This window comes from Myxine glutinosa, chromosome 11, assembly GCF_964187855.1.
Source record: "Myxine glutinosa chromosome 11, kmMyxGlut1.1, whole genome shotgun sequence".
Classification (NCBI taxonomy): domain Eukaryota; kingdom Metazoa; phylum Chordata; class Myxini; order Myxiniformes; family Myxinidae; genus Myxine; species Myxine glutinosa.
Window position 1 is genome coordinate 19,662,864 of NC_136271.1, and position 16,623 is coordinate 19,679,486.

Below are 16,623 nucleotides of genomic sequence, written 5' to 3' on the forward strand. Positions count from 1 at the left end.
CATAAGTTGGTGCTCGGGACGAGGGAGGTTCCAAGGCTCACCTCTGCATCAAATTCCCCTATTTCCGGCTCACTCCCGACGCTGACGGAGGCCTCGCTGCGTACCTCCACCTGATCAATCTCCGCCATCCACCTTCCGGAAGATTGTTTCCCCCGCGCGTATTTATTTTAATAATTCCAGTAACACAATTTAAATTTGACGAAGACGCGATATCGCGCTCCGTATGCCCAATTGACTATACAAATTTCTCCGCCTCGCCTATAAAAATTTTGCGTTCGAACGTCGGGCGCAATGTACGCCCGACCGTGTCGATGTCTCGCCGCGGACAAAAAAGTTGTCCGACGGGTTCGAATCCAACACTCCTGACACCACTTGTCACGCAACCGCGATTAACACCACAGTTGCGGATGGCCAATTACGAGGCTTTTACTCCTGAGGCGAGAACTCAATAGCGGATTCCAAATCAAACACTTAAACTAAAGTTAAACGCGCGGAATGGCGGACACAGCAAAGCTCTGCAGCCTTATCTATTAAAATCCAACAGGAAACTGCGTTCAGATATATTCAGAAAATAATATAAGGATTTATTAACGGTTCCGAGAACAAAGAAATATGATGCTCTAAACCCCCTATATGGAGTACGCCCGCTCAACAGAATTATTAAACAAACCACAGGGCAGACGACGAAATGAACAAAGAGGGTGTGTGTGTGTGGTGCGTTCTTAGCTCTGCTCGCTCGGGAGCGTGGCGTGGAGATCGTGCAGGCCTCGGATGGCTAGGCCCTGACACGTGGGCGGGAAGGGTCTCCCCGACGCGACTCGCTCGCCGACCCCAGTCCTCTCGCCCCGCAACTCTCAAACGCTCGCCCCGTCCGAAGGACCACGGTTTCTGGGGCTGTCGTCTCTGCCCGGCGCCTTGGAGATCGTGAATGGTTGGCGATGGTAGTGGTACGCAAGAGGCCACGAATGGAATACGGCCACCAACGGGGCCAACCTCGGCACGACAGCCGCCCACGCAAGCACGCGATCCAATCGCAGGGAAGATGGAGGGAACGAAGGCAGGAAAGAACTAGAGGGGAAAATGTCCAGTGCACTCTATCACGACTGAATCCTCTCGGCTCCCCCAAATGGCGTCTGCTCTGCCTCGTGTCCAACTCCGAACTCTCCTTCTTCTCCTTCGTGTCGTCACTTCCCTCACGCACCGTCCCGCCCTCTTGTGACGCCCATTCGTCCGCCCTTCCCCATGACGTCAAAAGATCCACCCCCCTCTCATCGTGTCTCAACAGGGTGCGTTTTGGTCGGTGTTGTTCCATTGATCTGAAAGGGAAGGGAATTAATTAATGTAGGTGCGCTAGGGGCATGAATTCCTACTGTCTAGGTGCGATGCCAAAAGGGACATTGGATTGACCACAGTGGTGGGAAAACACACAAAGTTACCCTTATCGCCCTAACTACTTAACACTTCCTGTCCCCGTACAGGAAATATACACGCAATTATCCCGGCATACGCCTACACATACTAACTTAAAGGTACATAGTGGGTTCTAGCTATCGCGACATCCCGGAGCATTTTACCTACTCAGATATACTCTGCTCTACATATTGCTCTACCAAATTCATAACAATATGCAGTATATAATAATATCGCTCAGAGAACAGAATTATCATTGTGATGAATTATACATTACATGCAATAGATTAAAGACGTAATGTTTTTTCCACATTTATATTTGTTAATTATTAATTCCTAAAATTTCCCATAAGTAAACAATCATTTGACACTCAGAGCAAAAGATTATTCAGTCACATAATTATATCGGCACATGGGGTGTTGTGCCTCGCATATGCAAACTTGCCACACAATATCATAACACTACCAGGCAAAAAAGAGTTCCTCAAAGATAGACCTTTCAAATTATACCACTGAACCTTAGCCCCCCTTTTGGTATCAACTTTACCTGATGGACTATTTTTCTTGTTGACAATTTCTCTTTGGGGAACTTTTAATTTTTACTCGTAAATGTACCCGGCATTGCCGGGCAATCCTTCCGCACTTCACCCCCTCCGGACTCTAGCCCCATCCCTTACCTCCCGCCTCCCACCCTGGCTCCCCTCTCCAGACTCCCACCCCATCCATTCCCCTCCACCCTCCCACCTTGGCCCCTCCATCTGAACACCCACCCCAATCCACCCCTTCCTCTCCCTCCTCCTCCCACCCACCCCCTTTTGACTCCCACTTCACCTATTCCCCTCATTCCCACCCCATCCCCTCCATCATCCCACCCTACCTCCCACCTCCTCCCACCCCATCCCCTCCCTCCAAAATCACACCCCCTTCCAGGAGATGTGATGCCAGTTTAGCATCCAACTGAGGGACGCACACATTGATGAATCAACCTGCTGCCTACAAAACGCTGGGATGACAGTTTATAGCTGGGTCTGCAATCAAACCCAGGCTAGCCGGCTTAGAAAGTGTGTATACCTCTCAGTGATCCTGCCGTGGTGTGGAGATTCATTGCTTTGTAGCGACTGGAAACACTTTTCATTTCTCTTTTGATCTTGAAGTTCACTTGTCCCTTTGCTTTCCTAATTATAATCCTCTAATTTATTATTTTCCCCTCTCGTCTCCCGCTCCCTTCATTGTACGTTTTATGTGTCTGTGCACGTTTTCATGTTTAATGCGTTAGCTCTTACACGATTCGATTCTGTATACAAAAAATAAATAAATAAAACCCTGGGGATGTCCCCATGGAGCACCAGCGCGGTATCGCCATGGCAGTTTGTACAAATTGAAGGTGGTAGAGCGCTCGCTAAGTGGCTTAAGCACTCAAGCAAGCACTCCAACAAAACAAAACTCCATCCCTCGCTTCCCTGGACGTGGAGAAGGAGGAATTTGCTTCTTTTAAAGTTATTGGTATTTTCAGAGCTACGAGGTTCTATATACACCACACGCCCAGACGTAACAGCGGCAAACCAACAAAGACAATCTAGTTTTGTATTTTTAATACATTTTCTGAAATTTGTAGAATTTGTTTTTCACTTGGAACTTGTGGGTTGCAATGTGTAGATAAAGGTGGAGAAAGTCTGATGTAATTAAATTTAATCCCAGGCTAAAAGGCAAGAAAAGGTGAAATTTTTGAAAGGGGGTGTACACTTTCTCGAGACACTGTATATATAATCTGTACAAGCTGCTCCCTTCGAGTTCGACACAACGCAAGACCACCTGACCATCTTTCCAATGCAATTTCTATCAACAATCCAGAAATCCTCGTGCCAGGAACTTCTTGTGCTGTTGTTATTGTTGGATCCCACTGGACTATATAAAGCCAAACACAAAATAGAAAGAAACACAAGATAAAGCTCACAATAGAGATAATGTATTGTTTTTTAAATGTACAATATGTTTCCTTACACAGAACTTCAACGTAGGAGGATGTCCTTAGGTTAATTAAAGCCTTCGCCAGTGTTACAAACTTGTGGTTTTACATTAAAGTAAAAGGTCCAAATCAAATCATCAAATAAAGCATCTCGAGAAGAACAGCATCTGGTGAAATAACTTGAACTAGATACTGAGATTATCCCAAATCCACTCGAATTTTCCAGTTTTTCCTGATAATTCCCCTGCATATCCATCTTGTCCACCCCATGCGTCCTTTCCTGACAGCCATTCCTCCCCACAACCTTTGTTTGTCCAAGTCTCTCCCTCTATCTTGCCATTCAACTTCGCCGTTGGTGTCCAGCCCGCCCTCTCTCTGCTGTTCCCTTTGTCCTATTACATCCTGATCCGTTCAGCTCTTCCACAAGCCTCGACTCTGCATACAAAAAAAAAAAAGTGTCTTTGAAGTCCAAAGCAAATCGAGACCCACAAATGTCATCTTTACTGTGATTGAGTGGAAGTCTGCCTTAAGTTTGCTTCTGACCTTGAAAAACTTTTCTCTACCTGTAAACATCCCATAGCCCTGCCAACAGTGCAAGCCTCCATTATTATTATTGTTAGTCCCCTACCGGTGTACACCAGAGGGGACTATAGGTTTGCACTCCATCCCTCCGTCTGTCAGTCCGTCAGTCCGTCACGCAAAGAACAGCGTTCCGGACTTTTTTTCGAAACTCTTAACGCTAAAGATTTCAAACTTGGCACATGGTTTCCTCATGATAAGTTACAGATCAAGTTCGAACTTCACGACGTTTCGATCATTTGTGACAAAGTTATGGCACTTTGAACTTTGGTAATTTCCCCAACAGTTTTCCGGACTATAATTTGGAGTGCGGTAAGTCAAAGCTGTTAATATTCCTTGTTTTAACTCCAATTTACATTATGTTTCCACTTTTAATGAGAAGTAGGGGTCTGTGCAACCATTCATAAACTTTATTTGGTGCAAATTGGATAATTTTTAGCCGAGTTACCTCAGACTGTGAGTTGGTAATTATATAATTCACACATAGTGCAATACGTGCAGGCCGCTCCACGGAGCGGCCTTGCGGGCTTATCAACGAGGCGAGGCGTGACACACATATGTCTCGGCATACCTCAGATCAAGTTTGAAAAGCAGCATCAACCGTGCATAAATTTGCGTATTCGATCATTTTTGACAAAGTTATGGCACTTTGAGCTTTGGTAGGGGACATGTATTGGAGCGCAATACTCAGAATGCTTGTTATTATTATTATCATATATCGTCTTCAATTCAAGAGAAAATGCTCAATATTTTCTGGGACGTGACAATCTGTGCAGACACCTGTTACGTGACAACACATGCGAGGCAGGTGAATGTTACAACTGCAATTTCCCAACTGAAGACGGTTCATCAGGACCTTTCATTTCCTCCACGAATTGGGAGAAGGTGTAGGTGATAAGAGGAATTTTTTTTAAAGGATCCTGTGGTTGAAGTGGACCATAACCTTGCAAAGAAGAAATGGGATGATTTCTTACCAATGCATACTCTGAGATTTTCATGCCCAACGAAAAATCAATATCTGGCATGAATTTCCAGATGTGAGGGACCTACATTCAGGCGATCTCTGATCCTGGTCTTCTCAAATACTCCAGGGAGGCTTCAAGCTCCTGTATGCTATTAAATGGTGATGGGACCTTTGCATCTAGTGCTTATAAAGCGGCGCACAAATCCTTTAAGATGAAAACTGATTGAGGGGCTAAGTCAGAGATCCACTGCACGTATTATGGCAAATAGCTTTGCTGTGAAAATTTGGCAATGGTCTTATGTCCTGCCTGACCATGAATATTTCAGTTACGGAACATAAAAGGCCAAAACTGCCTTCGAGTCGGGAGAACTGGAACGGTCAGTACATATGTGCAATGAATCTGAATATTCCGCCAATATTTGCCTTTGGAAGACCAAAATCATGGCTGATTTGTCTTTTATCAAATCATTTGTCGCACAAGTCCAGGTTTATTGAAAGTCCTAACAAGAGCCATTGGCACGCGGGACTTACTTTGTGAAATTAGCAATTCGGTTTCACTGAATCTGGAAAGGAGTTGCAATGGGCATTATAATCAGTTTATAAAACAATCGGTTTCGTGAAAGCAGGTGCCAACTATCCCCCGCAGTAACGTATACGATGGAGTTTGGGTGGAAACCAATATATTGGCCACCATTTTAAGGAAGAAACCTTTGTGGTGTAATTGTAGGGGAATTTCGCGACACAAGACTAATAATGTGATGCATCTCTGCCAACCAATCGGAGGTACGCATGACTGATAGCAGTGATTGGATAACCAGCGACCGATGATAATTAATGGAACGGAGTGCAAGACGATTGTGTTCAAAGACTGTCAATATTAAAGAACATTGTTCGGGTCCAAGCAATGTACTATACAAGAAAGCCGTTGGTCTGTCTGTCTGTCTGTCTGTGTGTTGCCATTTTTCTCAGAGATGGCTGAACGGATCTTCGTCAAACTTTCAGAGGTTCATCAGTGAGTGCCTGGGAGTGTTTCAGGCAAAAAAAAAAACAAATTGGAATAGGAAGTTCGTTTTTGGGGATTTTTTTTAAAAATCGCTCTATTGTGCCGAGGCCTTTTTAATTTAAAAAAAAAAAAAACCACCTTTAGAGGCCATTTTTCCCCACAAAGCGGGGGTTGGCCTTTTTCGGGAACCGTGGTTGTTGTTGTTTTTTTGGTCCCCTTTTTGAAGCAATGTTTTACGGCCGAATGCAAAATTCTGATTTTTGATTAATGACAGTTATATACAGCTACACATTCGCATAAAGAAATACAAAACAAATACCAGACATTTGAACACAAATAATAAAACATTTCCCGAAGCGGTGGAAGTTGGAGGTAAGGCTTCTTCTTCTTCCTGCACGTCATCATACTTAGCTCAGAAACGTGATGAATGGCACATTCAGCAGCATATATTCAACGAAAAGGTAAAAAGATGATTTGACATTTGTGATGGATTCTGATTTGGATGTAATTGCTTTTCCATTATATTTGCCCTCATTTCAAATATGTTAATGTTTCTTTTTCGCTTGAGCAATGCCGGGTACTCCAGCTATAAACACTTATATACTTTACTCGGGGTACAAATAAAAATACAACTTTGTCTGGGGTGTAACATAGGGTATGTGGCCGTGGCCTCATTCCAGGATGTGGGGGAGCAGGAGAGGGGGGCGTAAATTCTCTATGTAAATGTGTACCGTGTAGCGCCACCTGGTGATGGTGGCAGAGGGTATTACATTTCCTTTTTTACCTGTACAACACTGATATTATGAAGCACTCTGTGCACAGGTATATGTTTCCTCCTTCCCTCCCCCCTCCCCCAAAACGGAGGGGCCTGTCAAAGCCCCCCCTCCCCACAAAAGATGTACATGTCGTATATCTTTCCCCTCCATCTCCCCTCGCCTCACCCTCCCCTTCCCCTTCCTTCCTCACCCCTCCCTCTCCTGCTCCCCCCTCCCCCAAAACGGAGGGTCCTGTCAAAGCCCCTCCTTTCCCCCAAAAGATGTATATGTAGTATATCTTTCCCCTCCCTCTCCCCTCACCTCCCCCTCCCCTTCCCTTCCCCCACTCCCCCACTTCCTTCCTCACCCCCCCCCCCACTCCTTTCCTCACCACTCCCTCTCCTGCTCCCTCTTCCTCCCCATCCCCCTTACCCCCCCCCCCCCCCGGGAAACATCGGGTACTCATGCTAGTTTCTCATAATTACGAGGTGACTATGACTGCTCAGGATACAGTATACTGTATAATAACAACATAAATTGTTGTTGTTGTATAGCCCCAGAGAGTTCTCTCGAACAAGCCCGCAGCACAGAGACAGCCGATCGATCTTGCAGGAGACCCAGAGATTCCCCACACCCAGGATGGTGTACCCCGCCCTCAATAAGTCAGGGCCATGACAGAGTTAGAGAGAGAGAGAAAAAGAGAGAGAAGAGGCAAGAGGGAAAGGGCCGGTCCATGGGTACCGATCAGCACTCTGACCATGACCGTACTGTCCTGACAAATCCGGTCAGCAGGAAAGAATGAGGAAGATTTTGCCCCCGACTTGCGTTGGGGGTACAACCACCTCGAAGAGGCGTCCCTGATAGTTGTCCAGGACAATTTATGTACAGACCAGCCATTTCCCTCTTGCCTCTTCTCTCTCTTTTTCTCTCTCTCTCTAACTCTGTCGTGACCCTGACTTCAACGCAATTCGGGGCCCAAATCTTCCCCATTCTTCCACATCCCCATTCTTCCACATCCCCATTCTTCCACATCCCCATTCTTCCACATCCCCATTCTTCCATGCTGCCCGGATTTGTTGATAAACCAGATAGGATGCGAGTACATCATATTAATTTTGGAGATTTGCCGAGTTCACCCACATGATATTCAAGAGCTGTGACCATCAGGGACCAATTGAAGAAGGATATATTAATCAGTAGATAATTTGTTGTTTTACGAATGCGTAAAATATGACTTCCAGTGAGTCTATTAATTTTCGTTTTGACCCATATATTAATTATGTATACAAAGGGACGGTGGTTGGGAGTTCCAAGGTTCTCTACATTTGTGCAGGTAGGAAGTATCCGGCCCTGTTCAGAGTGCATTTTAGGGATCTAAGTTAATTTTCTCCCCTCCCTGGGAGACGACCGTGTATCGACCGGAGACGACGGGAGATAATGAGACCCAATAACGCCATTAGAGGCACAATCCATTGAGGGGTCAAACAAAGACAATGGATGGAAGTGTTTTCTTGGAGGTATGAAAGCGTCCATCACGAAAAGTATAGCCGTGTGACAAACAATGGAATGAATTGCTGCTCAAGTATCCTTTGGATCTGTTTTAGCCTTACAGAGCGACACATAACTCAACCGCATTCCTCTCTCTTTTCCATCGCATCTTCTCAGGAATTGCTCCTGCTGCTCCTGCATCAATCGTGCATTATTGACATGCATTATTCCAACAATCCTCTCATTGTGAAAGTCAAAACAAATCATGGCTTCCAGATGTATTTATTCTCGTGTCTATGGAACTTCCTTCCTAATTCTGTTCAATCCAACTCTTGTCTCCAGAGATTCAAGTTGGAATTTCAGCACCATCTTGTGTCATCCTCCATCCCAACGCATAATCTTTTCCATCCTTTTCCAAGCCCATTTTACCTCTTTCCCTATATTTACAGGTTGCTCTGATTCATTCCCTCTCCTCCTAAATATGGAATACTCCACAGCATTTATACAACTCCAATATATCTGCCAATTAATCCTTTCAAAGGTGCACCATGATACCGTGGGCCAAGCCTGCACCACAATGGTTGCCAACTTGTTGTTGTTTTCCATACTCCATCCTTTTTAAATGCGGAACATCAAGCAAGGAAGCAGCACACACCCTTTTTAAAGTCTTGGGTATGACCTGGCCAGGGTTTGATCCACCGATCTCCTTGACTCACGAGCGGACGCTCTGGTGTTGAAGGACTCCGGCACTTGATTTCAGCAATTGAATTGCTCGGCACCGCCGACAATAACCCAATAATTCTGCCAGGTTTCATCTGCTAAATGGGTCATTGGATAGTTTGGTGAGGGTTAAAATAAATGCTCTCAATGTCACCCATACATAGCATTACAAAACCCATAAGGAAGACATTGGGGGGACAGGGGCATGGGACGTGGTTCTATTTGGCAACTGCTCCTGAGTATATTTTGAAATATTCCTCTTCGCTAGTCACCTCTGCATGACCAGGATCAGTGGCGAATCTCCTGAGGACCTGTCCATTGCAGGGGTATCAACCTGGATGTTTGACCCATTACAAGGGTCATAAATGATGCCCTCCACGAGGTTTTTTTGTCATGTACAGATAACAGACTTCTCGTTAGCTTCAGCAACTGAAATAATCCATCCTGACACTGCTTTGATTCACATGTGGGCATTGGTTGGCCCAGTGCCTATTTTGCATGTCAGCGCATGGCAGGGCCTACATAGATGTCCAGACACAATTGCAGGTGATTATCCAGGCAACGAAACCCATTTCAAACCTCGCGTCAGAGCAGCCACCAAATGGTATTTATTTGCTTTGAGTGCCAGCCTTTCTGAAATAGTTATATCCTCCAGCCAAGCTACTTCCCCTCACACTGTACATGAGAGATTGTGAGCTCTAGCCTTAATATCTAACAAGCAAGAAGGTCCTGCCTTGTCTTTAATTATTGAAGCTTCAATACTCCCGGAGATTCCGAAGATCGGACATCAGTTGGCCGAGTGGGATTTGATGTTGCCAGGATGTTTGGTAAAGGTTTCTCCTATTCCAGTAAGGTGGGGCTCCACAGAGAGTTGCAGAACAGTAAGGTGATTTTGGATATGCAGACTGAAGAAAGCTTTGGATGGACCTGGAGATAGCTTATTTGACCAGGAGACTGGCCTCTATAATTTCCTACTAGGTGCCTGGGATTTTGACGCAAATTAAGACAGTGAGTGGGCCCACTTATTTATGTCGGCTGAAAGGAGATGGAGTGTGGCAGGCATCATTCAAAATAAGAAAAATAGGAAGTGATGCGTCGACGGACATGCCTCTGCTCATGATTGTACTCAAGTTGCTAATTTGTACCGTCTCAGTATGTGGCTACATTACAAGAGTAATCAAGTACTGTGGTAACCAGTGAAATGTTTGTAGAAGCTTGAAGCAATTACTACCCTCACCTGAGGAGAGGGTATTGCATTTGAGTCCGTTTTTGTCTGTTTGTTTGTCTGTTTGTTTGTCTGTTTGTTTGTCTGTTTGTTTGTTTGTCCGCACAGAATAAATATGATTTTCTCTGCAACCGTTGGTCCGATTGACAGGAAATTTTCACAATAGGTGCAACTCCACCTGTATAATTTTTTAATGATAATTATGACGTCATAGGTCACGTAGTTCAGCCGCCATCTTGGAAAAACCAAAAAACTTTGCATCTCTATATCTCCGAAAGTGCTGCATATAAAAAATTGAGACCGCTCATTGTAAATAACTCTCCATGTGGAATAACATCTGTTAGTGATGATGTCATAGGTGCCTCCATTATGACGTCATAATTTGACAAGCACAAAACTTCATCAGATGATGAAATTCATCGAGATGAAATTTATTGAGCATAATCTAGGAATAAATTAGTTTAGAAAAAAAATAATAATGATGTCATCGGTCACGTGGTTCGGCCGCCATATTCGTTTCAACACAAAAGCCTTTAAAACACTGAAAATACATCCTGGCGAGGGTTTGCAATCTCTGATTGCTCTTTTTCTTGTTTTTTTTATAACATTGCATACTTTCTTTTTTGGATACTTTCATTGCATACTCAAGTTTTGCAGCAATCTCTTCCGTGGGTTAACAAGGTAGTGTGGCAACACACAGACCAGCAACAGACAGACCGACGAAGGCATGGACAGACGAACCAAAAGCAGAATCGCTCTGGTCTGTCATATTGTGGAGGCATTTCAAAAAAACAGCAGCTTGTAGTGCCACATTTGTCCTCATAAAAAAATAACCCAAACACTCATGAAAAAGTGATGTAGTGAAAAGTACCATTATGTAAGAACGTGACGTATTAATGCAAGCCGTGAACGATGCTAATGGAGTGGAAGCTACAAGTCACAGTGATTGCCCAGAGCTTTGAACATGCAGATCAATTGACCTTTGCCATGAAGAAGCATGTTTTGCCATGGCTGTGCTGTGCATGAACGGGAGAGGAATAAATCAGCACAGGGGAATGAAACAAACCCGAGGCCAGGCACAGAGCATGTACCGGACAAAGGGAACTAATTAAAAGCCACTGCTAAGGACATAAAAGCTTGACATGTGGCAGTAGTGCAGACACTTATTGTCCAATTGTGATGTACGTTTACATGAACAGTGTCGAGGTTAACATACATTATTTCACATATTAGGAGAGGCTCCTTTACCCCACCCCCCGACGCAGCAGTTCCCCTGCCCCATTCTCAGTTTTTCCCCTGCCCCCATGCTCCGCCGTCTCTCCTGACCCCCTTCTCAGCCCCCCCCCCACCCCCCACCAAGCAATGCGGGTACCCGCTAGCTTTTTTAAATAAAATAATTGCTGAGAGATAAAGAGTGGGAAAAGTATTTTTTTAACCTGACTTATCCATTATTCAACTTCATTTCCACCAATTTTAGCTCACCTGGAACGAAGTTCAGGGGAGCTTATGCGATGACGCGTCATCCGTCCGTTAGTCCGTCCGTCCGTCCGTAAACACTTGAAACTTCTTCTCCGAAACCGCTGATGGGATTGCGACCAAATTTGGCACAAATTATATTTGTTGTGCTGTGACTAAAGTTTGTTCACGGCATTTCAAAGATTCGGGGTCTAAGGGGGTCTACCGGGGTAAAAGTGGATCCAGCATTGACCCCCCAAAATAGATATTTGTTTTATTCTCTGAAACTACACACACTATTTCGAAACCACAACCTTCACCACCCGTGATGTACCAACGTTTGTTCACGGCATTAAAAAATCTGCCCCTTTGGGGATCTATGGGGGGGGGGGGGGGGTTCCCCCCAAAATATGTATTTGCTTTCTTCTCAGAAACTACACACACAATTCTGATGAAACTTGACCACAACCTTAATTACCCGTGTTGTACCAAAGTTTGTTCATGACATTTAAAAAAATCGGGGACAAGGTGGTCTCTGGGGGGCTTGCCCCCCAAAATAGGTATTTGCTTTTTGCTCCGAAACTACACACACAATTTTGATGAGGCTTGACCACAACCTTCATCATCCATGATGTACCAATGTTTGTTCATGGCATTGAAAAAATTGGGGTCTGAAGAAGTACACAGAGTGGGTGGGGGGGGGGGCGTGGGGGGCTTGCCCCCCAAAATAAGTATTTTTTGGTTTGTTTAGTCTTATTATTATGTTAGTATGATTCCACATGCTGCCGTGTCTTCTATCAACCATTGAAATTGGTTTCAAATACCTTTAGTCAGTCAGTTCAGTATACTGTTTTTTCTACCAGGTGAGCGCCAGGGGTATTGCCCCTATGTTTACCCAAATAAAGTGAAAAACTGACAGGTCTACAAGATATAATCATTGTAGCTTGTAATGTATGTACTCTTAACAATGGAGAAACTTAACTCATTAATTAATGGTGTTGGTTCATCCAACAGAAGACCACCCCATTCAACAAACAAGCAGACTTCAGACCTGGGAGGAGTTGTGTTCATCAAGTACTTGAACTTACCAGCCACATTGAGGCTGGCTACCAACGTGTGCTCAAAACAGGTGTTGCACTAATTCACCTTTCATCAGCATATGATAAGGTATGGCAACATGGTCTTTGGTTGAAAGCTGCCAGACCTTTCCAGTGCCAAGCCACAATGCACGTCCTATGCTAAGAAATCAAAGCAATAGGGTTTCACTCGGAGAGCAAACAAGCTCCATAAGGACTCTGAATGATGGTCTTCCCCAAGGTGAATAAGGACTCTGAATTGAATGATGATCCAATCCTCTGCATCATACACAGTGCATTCAGAAAGTATTCAGACCCCTTCACTTTTTTCACATTTTGTTATGCTGCAGCCTTGTGCTGAAATCGTTCAAATTATTTTTTTCCCTCATCAATCTGCACTCAATACCCCATAATGACAAAGAAAAAACAGGATTTTAGAAAGTTTTGCAAATTTATTAAAAATAAAAAACTGAAATATCACATTTACATAAGTATTCATACCCTTTGCTATGACACTTGAAATTTAGCTCAGGTGCCTCGCATTTCTCTTGATCATCTTTGAGATGTTTCTACTCCTTTATTGGAGTCCACCTGTGGTAAATTCAATTGATTGGACATGATTTGGAAAGGTACACACCTGTCTATATAAGGTCTCACAGCTGACAATGCATATCAGAGCAAAAACCAAGCCATGAGGTCGAAGGAACTGCCTGCAGAGCTCAGAGACAGTATTGTGTCGAGGCACAGATCTGGGGAAGCCTACAAAAAACTTTCTGCTGCATTGAAGGTTCCCAAGAGCACAGTGGCCTCAATAATTCTTAAATAGAAGAAGTTTGGAACAACCACGACTCTTCCTAGAGATGGCCACCCGGCCAAACTGAGCAATCGGGGGAGAAGGGCCTTGGTAAGAGAGGTGACCAAGATCCCGATGGTCACTCTGGCTGAGCTCCAGAGATCCTGTGTGGAGATGGCAGAAACTTCCAGAAGGACAACCATCACTGCAACACTCCACCGATCTGGGCGTAATGGCAGCGTGGCCAGACAGAAGCCTCTCCTCAGTGAAAGACACATGAAAGCCCACAGAATCTTGTTTCTCACAGTCTGAGAGTCCTTTAGGTGCTTTTTTGCAAACTCCAAGCGGGCTTTCATGTGTCTGAATACTTTCTGAATGCACTGTATGTGAGTGACATGCCTTGTACCACCTTCATAAAGTTTGCCTATGCAGGTGATGTTGCCCTTGTTACCCAAGTAATCAACATTAAAAATCTCAGCAGTATCCTGTCCCAGGGCTTAAGGGTATCTATCTATAGCAATACTCTATCTACTGGCACCTCCACCCAAACGCAACTAAGACTACAGGTACCGACTGGTTAATAGCAAACTCTATGTTTCCTTATGTGGCAAACCAGTCAAGTACCATGGAGTAACCCTTGAACGCAGTTTTACTTTCCACAAACACCTAAAATGGGTCACAGAAAAGATCAAGACCAGGGTAAACATCAACCATAAACTAGTGGGCACCAGCTGGGGATCAAGGGACCGCACTCTTCACAATGCTGGCCTTGCTCTTGTGTACTCTGCAGCAGAATACTGTTCTCCTGTTTGGACATAGAGCAGCCACACCAAACACTTGCACACTGTCCTGAATACACTAATACAGATAATATAATCAGTGGTACACTGAAATCAACACCCGTGCAGTGGCTCCCAATCCTGTCTGACATCCCACCACCCTATGTGCCTTAGAAGCCAAGAATGCTGAGAGTGCTTGACTGTATCAAAGCCAACCCAGAGCTTCCATTCTATGAAAACCTGCAGAATACACCAAATATGCGACTCAAGTCACGCAAACCTTTCTGGGGCTCAGCAAATGTTGTGAGTGATGAGGGGTTTAACACATAGGACATTTTGGATAGACAACAGCATTGCTAACATAGAACAGGTGATCCAACGGGAGAGCCTCGATGTTTAGACCTGCCCTGGAAACAGTGGTCTGCGCTCAACAGATCCGCGCTCTCCATGCAAGGACATCACGCCACCTCCACAAATGGAAATTCAAAGACAGCCCAGAATGTGACCGTGGTCACCCAGATCAGATTATTCATCACATTGTGAATGAGTGTCACCTACGGGAATTTGACGAAGGACTTAGGGCAACCACCGAACAACAGACAGTGCCGTGACTTGTCTATCCAACTTAGAGTTAGATCTGTGAGTTCTAATTTGTCATATGCACGAATAGAATGCCATTCTGCGGACAGTGCTGGTTGCTGTCAAAACAGTCTCACAGCGAGGATTGCACTGGGTGGTTTGCCATTGCCTTCTCAGCAGCCATTCAAGGCAGGAATCTGTAATTTATTCAGATGCTAGCAATAATTGGCCTACTGTTTAAAAAAGACACCATTAAATCTTGAACATCCACCCACTCGTGCTACAAGATGGGTCGCCCTTACGTCCATTCGAACGGTCACTTTGTGATGCAACTCCTTGCCTGGGAAGGCAACAATATGAGATTATAGTCAGGTCGGGAATTGAACCCAGACCAGTCAGCTCAAATGCAAGTGGCCCATCCTGTCAGGACCAATTTTATAAACTCCAGGCCAAAATGATGAATTTCACGATGAAGAAATAAGCACTTACCACAAACATTTCAAACGGGTGAATCACCTACATCTCCCCTTTTTACAATATGTGCTCAAATGATCATGGATATCAGCTCTTCTTCGCTACTCACACAGATGTAATGTTGTGTTGTTATCACACCTCAAATCTTCAGCGCTGGCACCTTCGATCTCGAGCATGTCATAGGGCTCCTCCAGCTGGAAATCGTCGAACACAAGCGAAATGGAATCACCCTGCTCAGCCAGGACAATCCACGTGCAGTCCATGGAATCATCGTAAGGAGATGGGTAGTTTGGGCTCATAATGGTACCACTCGGACCACGCAGAGTTCCACCGCATGCTGCCTCCGCTGTCAGGTCACACATACCACAATATAATTATTGCCACAGAAAGTGACTGGAAAAATAATGCAACTGACAATCAATAAGCTTTTACTGGAATCTATCTATAATTCCAGTAATCTCTGTGTGTTTGTTTGTACGTTTGTACGTTTGTTTGTCTGTGACCGCTGTTTCTCGACAACCACGGGTCCGATATACTTTAAACTTGCCAGGTATATTGCTGGGGACCCGAGGATGTGCCTTTTCAAGGTTTCATATTAATCGGACAATTACTTACCGAGCTATGTCCAAAAAACGATTCAACCAATCAGAGAGCAGCGAGCTATCGCGTGTGCCGAACGTGGCGGACACACTCTGCCTCGGATGGCACATTTGAGAGCGTATTCATTTATTTCACGTTTGCAAACTATGTTGGCGCTATGTTGGCGTTAAACTATGTTTTAAAACTAATAAAAACGAATTTCATCTAAATAGAGGGGGGGGGGGGGGATTGTCACTGTACTCGCAAGCCGTTCGCCGTTCGCTTTGGCGTTGCGAATGGACCAACACATTTCATGAACCAAACCATTTCATGTAAAGCGTTCGCCGTTCGCTTTGGCGTTGCGAATGGACCAAAACATTTCATGAACCAAACCATTTCATGTAAATAGAGGGGGGGATATAATTTTAGATATAGATATAGTACGGGCATGCCCTAGTACAATTCTAATTGGAATAATCTCAAAATGCAAAGTCCATCCACATACACTTTGTACTCAAACTAAACTTGACGAAAACGACAGTTAAAAAAAAATTGTACATTTTCTTAATTTTTGTTTCCATATTCTCAAAAATAAAGGTTTGTTGAAGATTTTATGACAAAAGCTCAATTGGTAAAAATGTTATGGCCTGGACAGACTTACGGAAGCTCAATGGTAAATAAATAAACAGAATCGTTTAACAAAAAAAAACAAAAAACAGGCCGTCTCATGCTTGCCGCGCTGCAGATTACTAATAAGGACTATTTATTGTCACAATGA

General features: G+C 44.4%; 1 protein-coding gene across 1 annotated transcript in view; it reads right to left on the minus strand.

Moving 5' to 3' along the window:
* Positions 1-16,623, minus strand: part of LOC137436088 (CUB and sushi domain-containing protein 3-like) — a 1,358,203-nt gene that overhangs the window by 897,918 nt on the left and 443,662 nt on the right. Inside the window, exon 5 of the mRNA XM_078786463.1 lies at positions 15,405-15,612. Within this exon, the coding sequence (XP_078642589.1) occupies positions 15,405-15,612 (208 nt within the window). The remainder of the gene's footprint in view (positions 1-15,404; positions 15,613-16,623) is intronic.